Here is an 11,894-nt window from a genome sequence, read left to right on the forward strand (position 1 = left end):
AATGCAGGAAGGAAGTCTTTGTGTCGTACTGGGGGAAAGGACATCAGCTTGCCTCTGACAGTCACCCATCACATCCAGGAAGTCCCCACATATTGTGTTGGCTTGGCAGTTTGGGTTGTCTGTACTTATGAGACATGGGAGATCCAGTTATCTTCTGTGGATATTAAAATTTAAGCAGGATGCAAGGCTGATGGTATGATTTGCACCACGAAACCCAAAATCTGCTCTTGTGGTAGATGATGTCAGCCTGGTGTAATACGATTTGAGCTTGTATTACTAAGTTATCCAATTAAAAGAGAAGAGCACAAGAGAAGAAGAAAGGAACTGAGGGAAAAAAACAATAGTGAGACAACGATTAACAAAATGTTAGTAAGCACGTAGCTATCAATAATTGTTTGTAACGTAAATGGACTAAACACTCCAAGAAAATGACATAAGGTGGCTGAATGGATTTAAAAAAACAACTCATACATATGCTGCCTACGCAGACTCATTTCAGACCTAGAGATACACAGAGAATAAAAGTCAGGGGATGGAAAAAGATACTCCAGGCAAATTAATCTATGTGATACAGCACATTAACTAAGTAAAAGATAAAAACAAACAAAAAAACAAAAAAAAAGCAAAAAACCGTATGATCATTTCAATAGATGCAGAAAAAGGTTTTGACAAATTTCAACATCCATTCATGATGGAAAAAAAACCTCTTAACAAAGTGGGCGCAGACTGAACATGCCTTAACATAACAAAGGACAAACCCACACCTAGTAGCTCAGTCAATAATGATAGCTGAAACCCTCTAAGGCCAGGAACCAGACAAAGGTGCCCACTCGGGCCACTTTATTCACAGCACTATTGCAGGTCCTAGCCGGAGCAGTCAGAAATGGAAAAGACTTGAAAGGCCTCCAGACTGGAAAGGAAGAAGTAAGACTGTCACTGTCTGCAGGCAATGTACCGTAATAAACAACTCTATAGACTCCACCAAAAGAACTGTTACAATGAATAAATGAATTCCGTAAAGTTGCCTGAGGCAAAGTTAATATACAGTAACATGGACTGGACAGCAGCATGGAAAACAATGAAGCTAGAACACTCCCTTACACCATATACAAAAATCAACTCAAAATGGATTAAAGACTTAAACATAAGACAAGATACAATAAACCTCCTAGAGGAAAACATAGGCAAAACATTATCTGACATACATTTCAAAAATTTTCTCCTAGAAGAAATAAAAGCAAGAATAAACAAATGGGACCTAATGAGACTTACAAGCTTCTGCACAGCAAAGGAAACCAGAAGTAAAACAAGAAGAAAACCTACGGAATGGGAGAAAATTTTTGCAAGTGAAACCGACAAAGGCTTGATCTCCAGAATATATAAGCAGCTCATACGACTCAATAAGAAAAAAATAAACAACCCAATCCAAAAATGGGCAGAAGACCTAAACAAGCAATTCTCCAAGGAAGACATACAAATGATCAAAAAGCACATGAAAAAATGCTCAATATCACTAATTATCAGAGAAGTGCAAATCAAAACTACAATGAGGTATCACCTCACACCAGTCAGAATGGCCGTCATTCAAAAATCCACAAATGACAAATGCTGGAGAGGCTGTGGAGAAAGGGGAACCCTCCTACACTGCTGGTGGGAATGCAGTTTGGTGCCGCCACTATGGAAAACAGTGTGGAGATTCCTCAAAAGACTAGGAATGGACTTACCATATGACCCAGGAATCCCACTCCTGGGCTTGTATCCAGAAGGAAATCTACTTCAGGATGACACCTGCACCCCAATGTTCATAGCAGCACTATTTACAATAGCCAAAACATGAAAACAGCCTAAATGTCCATCAACAGGTGACTGGATAAAGAAGAGGTGGTATATGTATACAATGGAATACTACTCAGCCATAAAAACCGACAACATAATGCCATTTGCAGCAACATGGATGCTCCTGGAGAATGTCATTCTAAGTGAAGTAAGCCAGAAAGAGGAAGAAAAATAACATATGAGATCGCTCATATGTGGAATCTAAAAAACAAAAACAAAAACAAACAAACAAACAAAAACAAAGCATAAATAAAGGACAGAAATAGACTCACAGACAGAGAATACAGACTTGTGGTTACCAGGGGGGCAGAGGGTGGGAAGGGATAGACTGGGATTTCAAAATTGTAGAATAGACTACACTGTATAGCACAGGGAAATATACACAAAATGTTATGATAACTCACAGAGAAAAAAATGTGACAATGAGTGTGTATATGTCCATGAATAACTGAAAAATTGTGCTGAACACTGGAATTTGACACAACATTGTAAAATGATTATAAGTCAATAAAAAATGTTAAAAAAAAAAAAATACAGTAACATGGAGATCCCTATACATTCATGGGACTCTAGCCAAAAGAAAAAATTTCAAATCCCATTTACAATTGCATCAAAAAGAATAAAATACCTCAGAATAAATTTCACCAAGGCGGAGAAAGACCTGTAGTCTGAAATCTATAAGATATTCATGAAAGAAATTAAAAAAGGGAACAAAGAAATGGAAAAATATACCATGCTCAAGGATTGGAAGAATTAATATTCTTGAAATGTCCATTTTACCCAAAGCAATCTGCAGATTCAATGCAATCCCTATTGAAAGATCCATGGCATTTTGCACAAAACGAGAACAAATAATCCTCAAGTTTGTATGAAACCAACAGTGCCCGGAAGAGCCAAAGCAATCCTGAGAAAGAAGAACAAAGCTGGATGTATCAGATTCCCTAATTTCAGACTATACTACAAAGCTACAGTAATCAAATAAACGCAATAATACAGCAATCATTTTATATGGTTACTACGCTTATCATGCCGATCATGTTGTAATGTACTTGGTGTCGGATCACTCTGTTGCACATCTGAAACTAACATAACTGTGTGTGTCATCTGTATTTCAGTTTTAAAAAGCTATTGATAGATGCAAAGATTTCTTAATTGGCCAGCAAGACCACCGCACAGACGTGAAAAGAATGACAAGGGTATTTCAATTATTTTTTCTCACTCCAGCAAAAAAGAGAGAGAGAGAGAGAGGAGGGGAAAGATGGTCATAATTTAAAGGGCACATAGCCAGAATAAAGACCTCAAAAAATCAATAAGAAAATGTGCAATTTTTATTTTTAAATGGGCAAGAGTCAAAAGAGGCATTTTACCAAAGAAGACAGTCAGGGGGCTCAACGTCGTTACTCATCAGGGAAACGCAAGTTTAAAAGGCAATGAGAGACTGCAGCAAACCGACTGCAATGCTGAAAACTGAACATGCAGGTTAATAAGAGCTGCCAGGGTGAAGAGAGATCAGAACTCTCACATGTGACGGTGGGATGTAAATTTATTTGACTGCTCAGGAGAACTCTGTTGGTACCTTCTAGAGCTAAACAGATGCCTACCTTATGATGAAGCAGTTCCATACCCACCATGGAAAAAGTGCTCGCTCTCCTATTTTTTGAAATCATGACATTCACATTAAAATTATTTTGAAAAGCCAAAAATTGGAAACAAATGCAATGTTATCATATTTTAGAGCAGATACAAACCTGGAAGTACATTCATACATAAAATACTATGTTAAAGGCAAAAACGATACCAAAACCAAAAATGAATTATCGATACATGTAAAAACATGGATAATCTGAAAAACATAACATTGAGAGGAAACAAAAAAGCTGGCTCTATAGGGACAGAAAATGTACAGCCTGGCACTCAGGGCACCAACATACCTGACCCCGTGTTCTCATCCACCATTATCACGTTCTGTCGCTCCTGGTCCTCCTTGCCCCGGTGCAGACATTGGTGTCCTTCCCCTCGCCTTCCAGGCTGTCTCACCTCTTAGCACGTCTCCATCTGAGCCGCCCACCTCGTTCTCCTTGACGTGAGATGTGAGAACTGCTCTCACTCTTCCAACCCCAGCCCAGCCCCCTTCTTTCTGATAGCGTGACCTGACCAGGGGTAGGTGGGAAGAATCCATCTGTTGACTTGATAGTAGAAGCGGGGTGTGTACATGTGTAAGCATTCATCTAATTGTACTCTTTAGATTTGCATATTCTGCTCAATTTCAGTCTGGCATCAAAAAAAAGATGACTAAACCAGAAGTTGAACCCGACCAACCAAAAATAATGCCAGATGAAGATATAATTTGTTCTGCAAACTCCTACAGAGACAGTAAATGACAAGATCGATATTTTAGTATTATTATATTGCTTAGAAACATTTAAATAATGAAATGTGACATTTTATACTATTTATTATGAGGTCAGTAACTATTTTTTAGTATTTTAAAAATTCATTCATTAATTTTTTTTATGGCTGTCCTGGAAATAGAACCCAGGACCTCGTGCATGCTAAGCACACGCTCTACCCCTGAGCTATTACCCTCCCCCACTGAGGTTAGTAACTTTAAACCCAAAAAGAAAAGCTGTGTTCCTGACTCCAGTGTGTGTGGATGTCCACGCTGATAGGGAAGTTTTGGGGACCAGAAACTTGGGTGTGAAACAGGTAACTTCTCGGTAATGAGAAAATAAGCCTCGAGACTCCCTTTGCAGAGCTAGGGATGGAGGGAGAGAAACAGGGCGGGAAGGCGGGGTGTAACAAGACCGAGAGCAGAGGCAGAGCGGCAGGCTGGCCGTGGCACTGCAGAAACAATGCATCAGGCAGTCGGGCTGTGTGTGCGATAACCGTGTTTTGTTTTCTGTATCTTAGGATGTTTTGACATCTTAAAAAACTTGCTGGCCTGGGAAGGACACTGCCTCCCAGGGTCAGCCAAGTCTTCCAGACAGAAAAACTCTGCTGGGAGCTCATTTTCTCAAATGCAAACCGACCAGTTCCTACCCCATAATCCCCAACCCCCCAATTATTTACCCCTCACACGACCAAGCCACTACTTCCCCGACCCAAAGTCATCCATGAACAGGTAACAGGCTATTTAACACCACCCCTATAGCCCAAAGCCCATCAGAATTATTCAAGTTAGCAGATCCTAAAGTATTTCCCTGCCCAGCATCGCCGTTCCCATGGAAACCCCAAGAAAGGCTCTGGCTGAGCCTTCCCTGCACAAGCTCCTGCTTCCTGAACCTGGCGCTTCCCGCTTGGCCCTACCCCGCGCGACGTGACAGCCGCTCTTGGACAATGTCACTAATAACAGTCTCCTTTCAGTGGTATTGACTCTCTGTGTTGTCATGCAGTCACCTCCACAAATTAAAATCTCGTGGGTACAAATGAGACAGGGTTGGAGTGGAGAGTTTCCAGGGAGAAGCTGACAGCGATGTCCCCGTGTCTGTCCTCCGGACTCCGGGTCCACACCTCAGTCCCGTCTGGAGAAGGAAGGAGGCTCAGTCACACCTCTCAGCCCTGCTCCCTAGTGGCCTCCACACCTGCAGAACCAACACGGTCTCAGGTCAGAGAGTTGGGCACTTCAGCTCCAGGCAGGACAGGACAGCTCAGCGCCACCTAGAACTCGGGAGCTAGTCACCAGAATTCCCTGGAGGGGGACAGGCGTGCTCACCTGGTGTAGTATATCCAGGTGAGGCCATAGGTGAGGAGGAAGCCAGCCCCCATGAGGGCTCCTCGGATCAGGGTGAGGACCAGGGGCCAGGAGCCCTGCTGCTTCTCACTCACACAGCTGCAGGAGGGGGCATTTTCTGGGGAAGGGGAGAGGCGGGTAAAGTTCTGTCCCCAGACCCTCCCACAGCCCAAACACCTGACCAGGCTGCTTGCCCCCAGCACCTGTCCTGCAACTCACTCCACACAGAGAGGCTGATGGAGACATGCTGGGAGGCCAGCACATTCTGAGCTTGGCAGGTGACTTCTCCTCCATCTGCAGCCCCCACGTGGGGCAGCTCCAGGACACCGGGTGCTGAGGGCTGGGAGGGACTCAGGGCTTTTCCATCTTGGAACCAGCTCAGCACAGCAGGAGGGTTGCTGTCAGCCACACAGAAAAGGCGCAGGAACTGACCCTCCAGGACCAGGAGTGAGGTGCCATTGCTCAAGCTCTTCAGGTCTGGGTGAGAGAGACACAGCCACGCGGGTGGAGCTGGGAGGACTGTCTCTCCCTCACACTCCCTGCAGAGCCGGAAGTAGAAAGGCGGGCCATGGGACAAGTCCCAGGGATGGGTTATTTGAGGCTGAAGAGGCAATGACCCTGGTGGTCAGGCTACCAGAAAAAAAAGAGAGCTGGTCTGAGGTTGGCAGGATAAGAAGTGGGCGTGCAGCCCAGATGAAGATGTTCCAACAGTAGAGACCACGTGGAAGATGAGGGGAAAGGCACCTGTGCCTGCGTCTTGGCAGGGAGGACCAGGAGCAGCAAAGACACCATAGCAGTGGCAGAGAAGGCAGGGTCAGATATGTTGGGGCCTTGAGTGGCGGGCTGAGGGCATCGGGCTCTGCTCTGGGGTTACTGGAAATGCGAGTAGGGGAAACACAGAATCAGCACCAAGTCGAGGAAGACCCTGCTGGGGCCAAGTGGGAACTGAATGGGAGAGACGCGACAGGAGGCAGGGAGGCTGAGGAGGAGACCGAGGCAACGGTCCAGGGGCCAGCAAGACCGGAGCTGTGTCTGAGGCCAAGGGCAAGGAAAGAGGGAGGCGATTCGAAGTGAAGCTCTTGAGACTCACTGCCCCATGGGAGCAGCTGGTGAGAAAGGGCGATGTGTAGTGATGTCCAGACCACATCCGGGTTCAGTGGGGGACGGGAGCCCAGCTGAGAGGCACCAGCAAGAGATGACTAAGTGTGCAGATTGCGGCCAGATGTATAAAGTAGTGGGAGGCATCAGGACAGGGTCAGGATGGGGATGGGCTTGCAGGCGGAGACTCAGGATGGGATAAGTCCGCCCAGGAAAGTGGGGAGATGTTGGAATGGGCTCCAGGGCAGGAGTGAGAACACGAAACGCTCCTGGAAAAGAATGAGGTCAGAGGTGAGCATGGGCGACTATCCTAAGAGGCGAGGACAGACAGAGATTCAAGAAAGGGGAGCAGAACCTGGAGTAGTCCACATTGCAGACACGGAATGTGAAATGCTGGTTTGCAGGGGCTGGAGGGGGAGGGGTGGGGAGGTCGTGTCGGCTGCGTGTGCAGTTTTGGTTCTGCAAGATGGGAAGAGCTCTGCGGATTGGGTCCTTCATCCTGCTGAGCTGTGCCCTTATAAACGGTGAAGATGGCAAATTTCACTTTATGTGAGTTTTACCACAATTAAAAATAAAATAAAAAACTAAAGAAAAGGAAAGGGAGCAGCCAAAAGTAATACTGGATCCGTGGGCGCGAGATGTTGCTGGGAGGGTGGGTGGAAGGCGAGCCCAGAGCCAGGGGGCTGAGGAGTGAGGGACGGTCTCATCTCCAAGCCCTGAGCCCCAGGCTGGCCGGGACCCACTCGCATCACAGCCCCACGGATGAGACACCTTTCTTACCTGTGGAGTTCCCCTGGAATAGTCTGATGGTCATCAGCTGTGGAGCATCTGGGAAAGAAAAATGGGGCGAAGGGCAAGGAAGGCATTAGTCCTTTACCCCAGGAAGGGATGGGGTTTTACTTCCCCCAGTCTCCTCTGGGAAACGGATGCCAGGACCGGACCCTCCTCTTGCCACCAGTGCCCTCAGGGACCCGGCCGTCCCTCCACACTCACAGGAGACATTGAGCTGGACGGTTCTCTCCAGCGTGGTCCCCTGACCTCCTTGGAGTTTCACCTGACAGGTCAGGTTGGTGCCATGGTCCTGGGGCCTCGGCGTGAGGGTGAGCACCGAGCTGTGGAGCGTCTCTGGGTCCACCGCATCAAGGGCGTCTCCCGCCCAGGAGAACCGGAGAAATCTTGCCCCAGCGCAGACGACTGGCAGGCTGCAGGTCAGACTCGTGGGGCGGCCAGACTCCAGAGGCTCCAGAAACTGGATGTCGGGTTTCTCTGTCAGGGCTGAGGAGGAGAGAGGGAGATGCCTGGGCCCCAGGGGGTGGGGACCCAGAGTGTGACCCTAAGAGGGACCAGTGCCTCGGGGCCCAAGCTCCCCCCGGGGCCTGTGTCTCCTCTGATCCCTCAAACCCCAAGACTCCAAGCACGGGGTCTTCCCGTGTCCTGTTCCTGTTCTAACACGGGCGCGGGTGGGGGTCTCCACGGCCCACGGTCCTCACTGGGCGCCCTGCCATACCTGTCACCTGCAAGTTCAGCGTATTTCGGTAAGTGTATCTCTCACGATAACCTGCGACCATTCGGAAGAAGTAGGTTCCCGAGTCGCTCATCCTGGCGTCTCTGATGCTCAGGGAGCAGTCGTCCCTGCGGTTCCCGAGGAGGTGGAATCGGCCCTCGGTCTCTGCCTTCACTGGTCTTTGCGGGTCGTTTGTGGCCACAGGAGCACTGGTGTCTACATCGTCCCCTTGGCGGAACCAGTAAATGGAGGGGGCGGACCACTTGCTCCCCGGGAAGGAGAAGGAGCAGGACACGTTGGCGCCCAGGCACTCCTGCACCGTCACTGACTCCTGCACTTGGAGGCCGTACCCTGGAGGCTGCTGCAGGGACCCTGGGGGGACACAGAGGCTCAGCCGCAGCTCCCGGCCCTCCCCCCACCCCGTGTCGCCCCCCCCACCCCCACCCCGGGCCACTCACCCCCCCACAGCAGGGGCAGCAGCAGCAGCAGCAGCAGCAGGGGCCCCATGTCCGCCTCGGCCAGGGCAGAGCCCGGGGCGCAGGTTCCTCTGCCAGGGCAGGAGACGCCCCGAGGAAGCCCCAACAGGAAGCCAGCGGGTGACGGAGAGAGGGAGCTCTTACTATCCATGGAAGGGGAACTGAGAAATCATCCTGTTCCCCTTTCTCTGCCGTTTGCAGCTTCAGACTGTGAGCAACTGAAATGTGAAAGCTTGTCAAGTTCTTAAGGTCGCATGGCTGCAGCCCTGTCCCCATGCACCACTATCTACACGGGGCAGAGAGCCTCACCTGGCCAGCTCCCTGTGGATCAGAACCTCTGGGCCCTCCGGCAGATCACAGAGCAAATCCATTATCACGTGATGGGAGGCGCCTAGGCTGAGGGTCCAGGCGGCGGAGGCCTGCCATGCCCCCCCCAACCCCCGTCAGGAGAGGAGGACAGTTCTCAGGGGCAAATGCGTCGGGTGGACATGACTTGGTCCACAGTGGTCACGAGAGATGTGGTCCCCACCAGTGACCCTGGAGCCTCCTGACCCCTTGGGGTTGAGTCCCGGTTCCCATCACTGTCCGCATCCCAGGCAGACTCAGACTCTGGCCCTGGCATTGATTCCCAAAGCAGACCTGAGAGCTGGGAGTTTGGAATGTGGAAGTCGAGAGCATGGCGTGCCTGGCTTGGCAACAGACGCCCACCTCCCTACCACCTCACCTGTCACCTGTTCAACTTTACCAGTTAGTTAGTCTCTCTGTGCCTCAGTTTACTCATCTGAAAAAACAGAGACACTACCAGAAATGCTGTGTGAGAATTAAATGAGTTCCTATATGTCAAACGTTCAGGACTGAGCCTGGCACCGAGACTCATTCATTTGATTAATGCTTCTTGGACACCTGCTGTGTGTCATGCCCCCAAGTAGGGGCTGGAGAGACAGCACATGATAAGCTCTTAGGATGGAAACCGTGGACCCAAAATCCGAGCAGGAAGACCAATATTTAATAAGAAAGTTAAGCTACACAGTCTCTTGGAGAATGATTTAGTCTAAGGAAACAAAAAAGGAAAGCAAAGAATTGTTGAGGACAGCTGAAATTTTTTAAAATGTGAATTGGGGCAGGCCTCCTGGAGAAGGTGACTTCTGAGCAAAGACATGAAAGAAGGAAGAGAATGACTCCTGTCGATATCCAGGCAAAATTCATCCCAGAGGAACAGTGCATTCACAAGTCTCAAGATGGACATGATGCTGTACACCAGGAATTGACACATTGTAACTGACTATGCTTCCATTAAAAAAATCAAGTCATGAACCTGAGAGAGATCACAAAGGGTGTGAGTTTAAATGAAAAAGAGATTGAGGACCATCTCCAGGGGTTCTGTGAGCTGGATATCAGCCCCAGCTCCCTGCTGAAAATAACTAAAAATACAATAATAAGTAAAAATACACTAATAACTAAAAGTACAATTTCATTTTAAAATGAAAAATCATTGTAACTCTTTTTTTAATTGAAGTATAGTTGATTTACAATGCTGTGTTAGTTTCTGGTGTACAGCACAGTGATTCAGTTATATATACATATATTCTTTTTTAAATTCTCTTTCATTATAGGTTATTACAAGATGTTGAGTATAGTTCCCTGTGCTCTACAGTAGGACCTTGTTTATCTGTCTTGTATATAGTAGTTTGCATCTGTTCATTCCAAACTGCCAGTTTATCCCTTCTCCCACCTTTCCCCTCTGGTAACCATAAATTTGTCTTCTAAGTCTGTGAGTCTGTAACTCTTCTTAAGACAATTGAAAGGCTGACTAGGGAAAAGAATTTGCAGTCCAAAATCTAGGAGAGGATGGAAACCCAGAGAGGGAAGCAGAGAACAAAAGTCACACGTGCCCTGGGGGAATTTTGATCGTGGAAACTTGAATTTGGGGGTTTGTGGACCTGAGGCTCAAAGTCAGGCTAGATGTCACAGAAGGGAACAGCTTGGGGCTCAGGGTGACACGTATTTTCTGCATGGTTTCAAGCCATGTCTAGGGGCACGGAGAGTGGAGCAGAGCCAGCCCTTCCCTCCCCCACCCCCACCCACACTTTGGGGTTACAGAGTCATTAGCACAACATGCAGACAGAAGGGCCCTGATCGAACAGAAAAGGAAGTCTTCCCGTCACATCTCCAGAGAAGGAAGAGGCTGGGCTGAACAACCTCAGAGCCGAGAGCCTGCCCGGGAACGAAGCCAGCTACAGGGTTAACAGAATTCTTTTTAAAAAGGATTTTGGCAACACAACATTGTAAACTGACTATACTTCAATAAAAATATATTAAAATTTTTAAATTTTTTAATTAAAGAAAAATAAAAAAAGATTTTGGTGACACTGACCAAGCTCCAGAACCCTCTGTGCCTGAAGCCAGTGTACTTCAGAACTTTTTAAGCTACATGAGTCAACACATTGGTTATGTTTTCTCCATCAGGCCAACTTGAGGTGGAAAGATCTCGTGTGTGTCAAACACGACCTCATCCCAACCACCAGGCTCACACTTCCTTACCTACACAGCCTCTGAAGCTTCTGGGAACCTCCCCATGAAACTTGACTTCAGCTTCGCCATTCACAACACTTCCGTGGACTTCTGGGAAACACACCGACATATGTTGGTGGGTTTTTAGCAACTCCCTTTTTGATGCCTGTTAATACAAAGTGAAAATGACCAAAACCTGCTGTAGAAATAAACCAAGATCTATGTCTTAGTCAGTTCAGGCTGCCACACCGAAATACCAAAGATGATTGGGTCACTTGAACAAAAGGAAATTATTTATGACAGTTCTGGAGGCTGGAAAGTCCAAGATCAAGGTGCTGGCTGATTCAGTTCCCTGATGAAGGCTCATTTCCTGGCTTGCAGATGGCCACCTTCTCACTGTGTCTTCTAGGAACAGGGAGAGAGAGAGAACACTGGTCCTTCTTGTTATTATTCTAAGAACACTAATTTCATCATGGGGGCTCTACCCTCATGAACTCATCCAACCCTAATTACCTCCCAAAGGCCTTACCCCCAAATACCATCACATTATGAATTTGGGGGAGGACAAAAACATTCAACCAACCAAATGCAAACAAGCAGGGGCTACATGGAGCTTGCTGTGACAAGGGAGCTGGCCACCACCACTTATGTTTCATCAGAGACTCAAAGGCAGGCAGAAGCGTGGGAAAGGTTCCTAGAGGAAGAAAGAGAAGGCTTCAGGTGTGCTCTGCCTGGGGGC

The 11,894-nt window shown here is 47.7% G+C and overlaps 1 protein-coding gene across 3 annotated transcripts; it reads right to left on the minus strand.

The window, feature by feature from the left end:
- Positions 1 to 3,142: 3,142 nt before the first annotated feature.
- Positions 3,143 to 8,782, minus strand: LOC135322121 (sialic acid-binding Ig-like lectin 14). 3 transcript variants are annotated; one of them, XM_064489801.1, is made up of 7 exons: positions 8,627 to 8,782; positions 8,172 to 8,540; positions 7,658 to 7,939; positions 7,445 to 7,492; positions 5,786 to 6,043; positions 5,549 to 5,684; positions 3,143 to 5,357 (listed from the first exon to the last, which is right to left on the minus strand). In XM_064489801.1, the coding sequence occupies exons 1-7, from the start codon at positions 8,673 to 8,675 to the stop codon at positions 5,348 to 5,350; spliced, it is 1,152 nt and encodes a 383-aa protein (XP_064345871.1). In that variant the 5' UTR covers positions 8,676 to 8,782; the 3' UTR covers positions 3,143 to 5,347. The 3 variants fall into 3 exon arrangements, with proteins under 3 accessions (XP_064345871.1, XP_064345870.1, XP_064345872.1); XM_064489800.1 differs by having other exon boundaries at positions 3,143 to 5,417; XM_064489802.1 differs by lacking the exon at positions 5,786 to 6,043 and having other exon boundaries at positions 3,143 to 5,417.
- Positions 8,783 to 11,894: the final 3,112 nt, after the last annotated feature.

Source organism: Camelus dromedarius, chromosome 9 (assembly GCF_036321535.1).
Source record: "Camelus dromedarius isolate mCamDro1 chromosome 9, mCamDro1.pat, whole genome shotgun sequence".
NCBI classification, from domain to species: domain Eukaryota; kingdom Metazoa; phylum Chordata; class Mammalia; order Artiodactyla; family Camelidae; genus Camelus; species Camelus dromedarius.

Bases quoted from the DNA above. Each gene is read 5' to 3' on its own strand.
- LOC135322121 (XM_064489800.1), bottom strand. From the start codon at position 8,675: ATGGGGCCCCTGCTGCTGCTGCTGCTGCTGCTGCCCCTGCTGTGGGGG. The intron at 8,541-8,626 runs GTGAGTGGCCCG...GTGTCCCCCCAG, and splicing joins GCTGCCCCTGCTGTGGGGGG to GGTCCCTGCAGCAGCCTCCA. The intron at 7,493-7,657 runs GTGAGTGTGGAG...TTTCTTTCCCAG, and splicing joins CGTCCAGCTCAATGTCTCCT to ATGCTCCACAGCTGATGACC.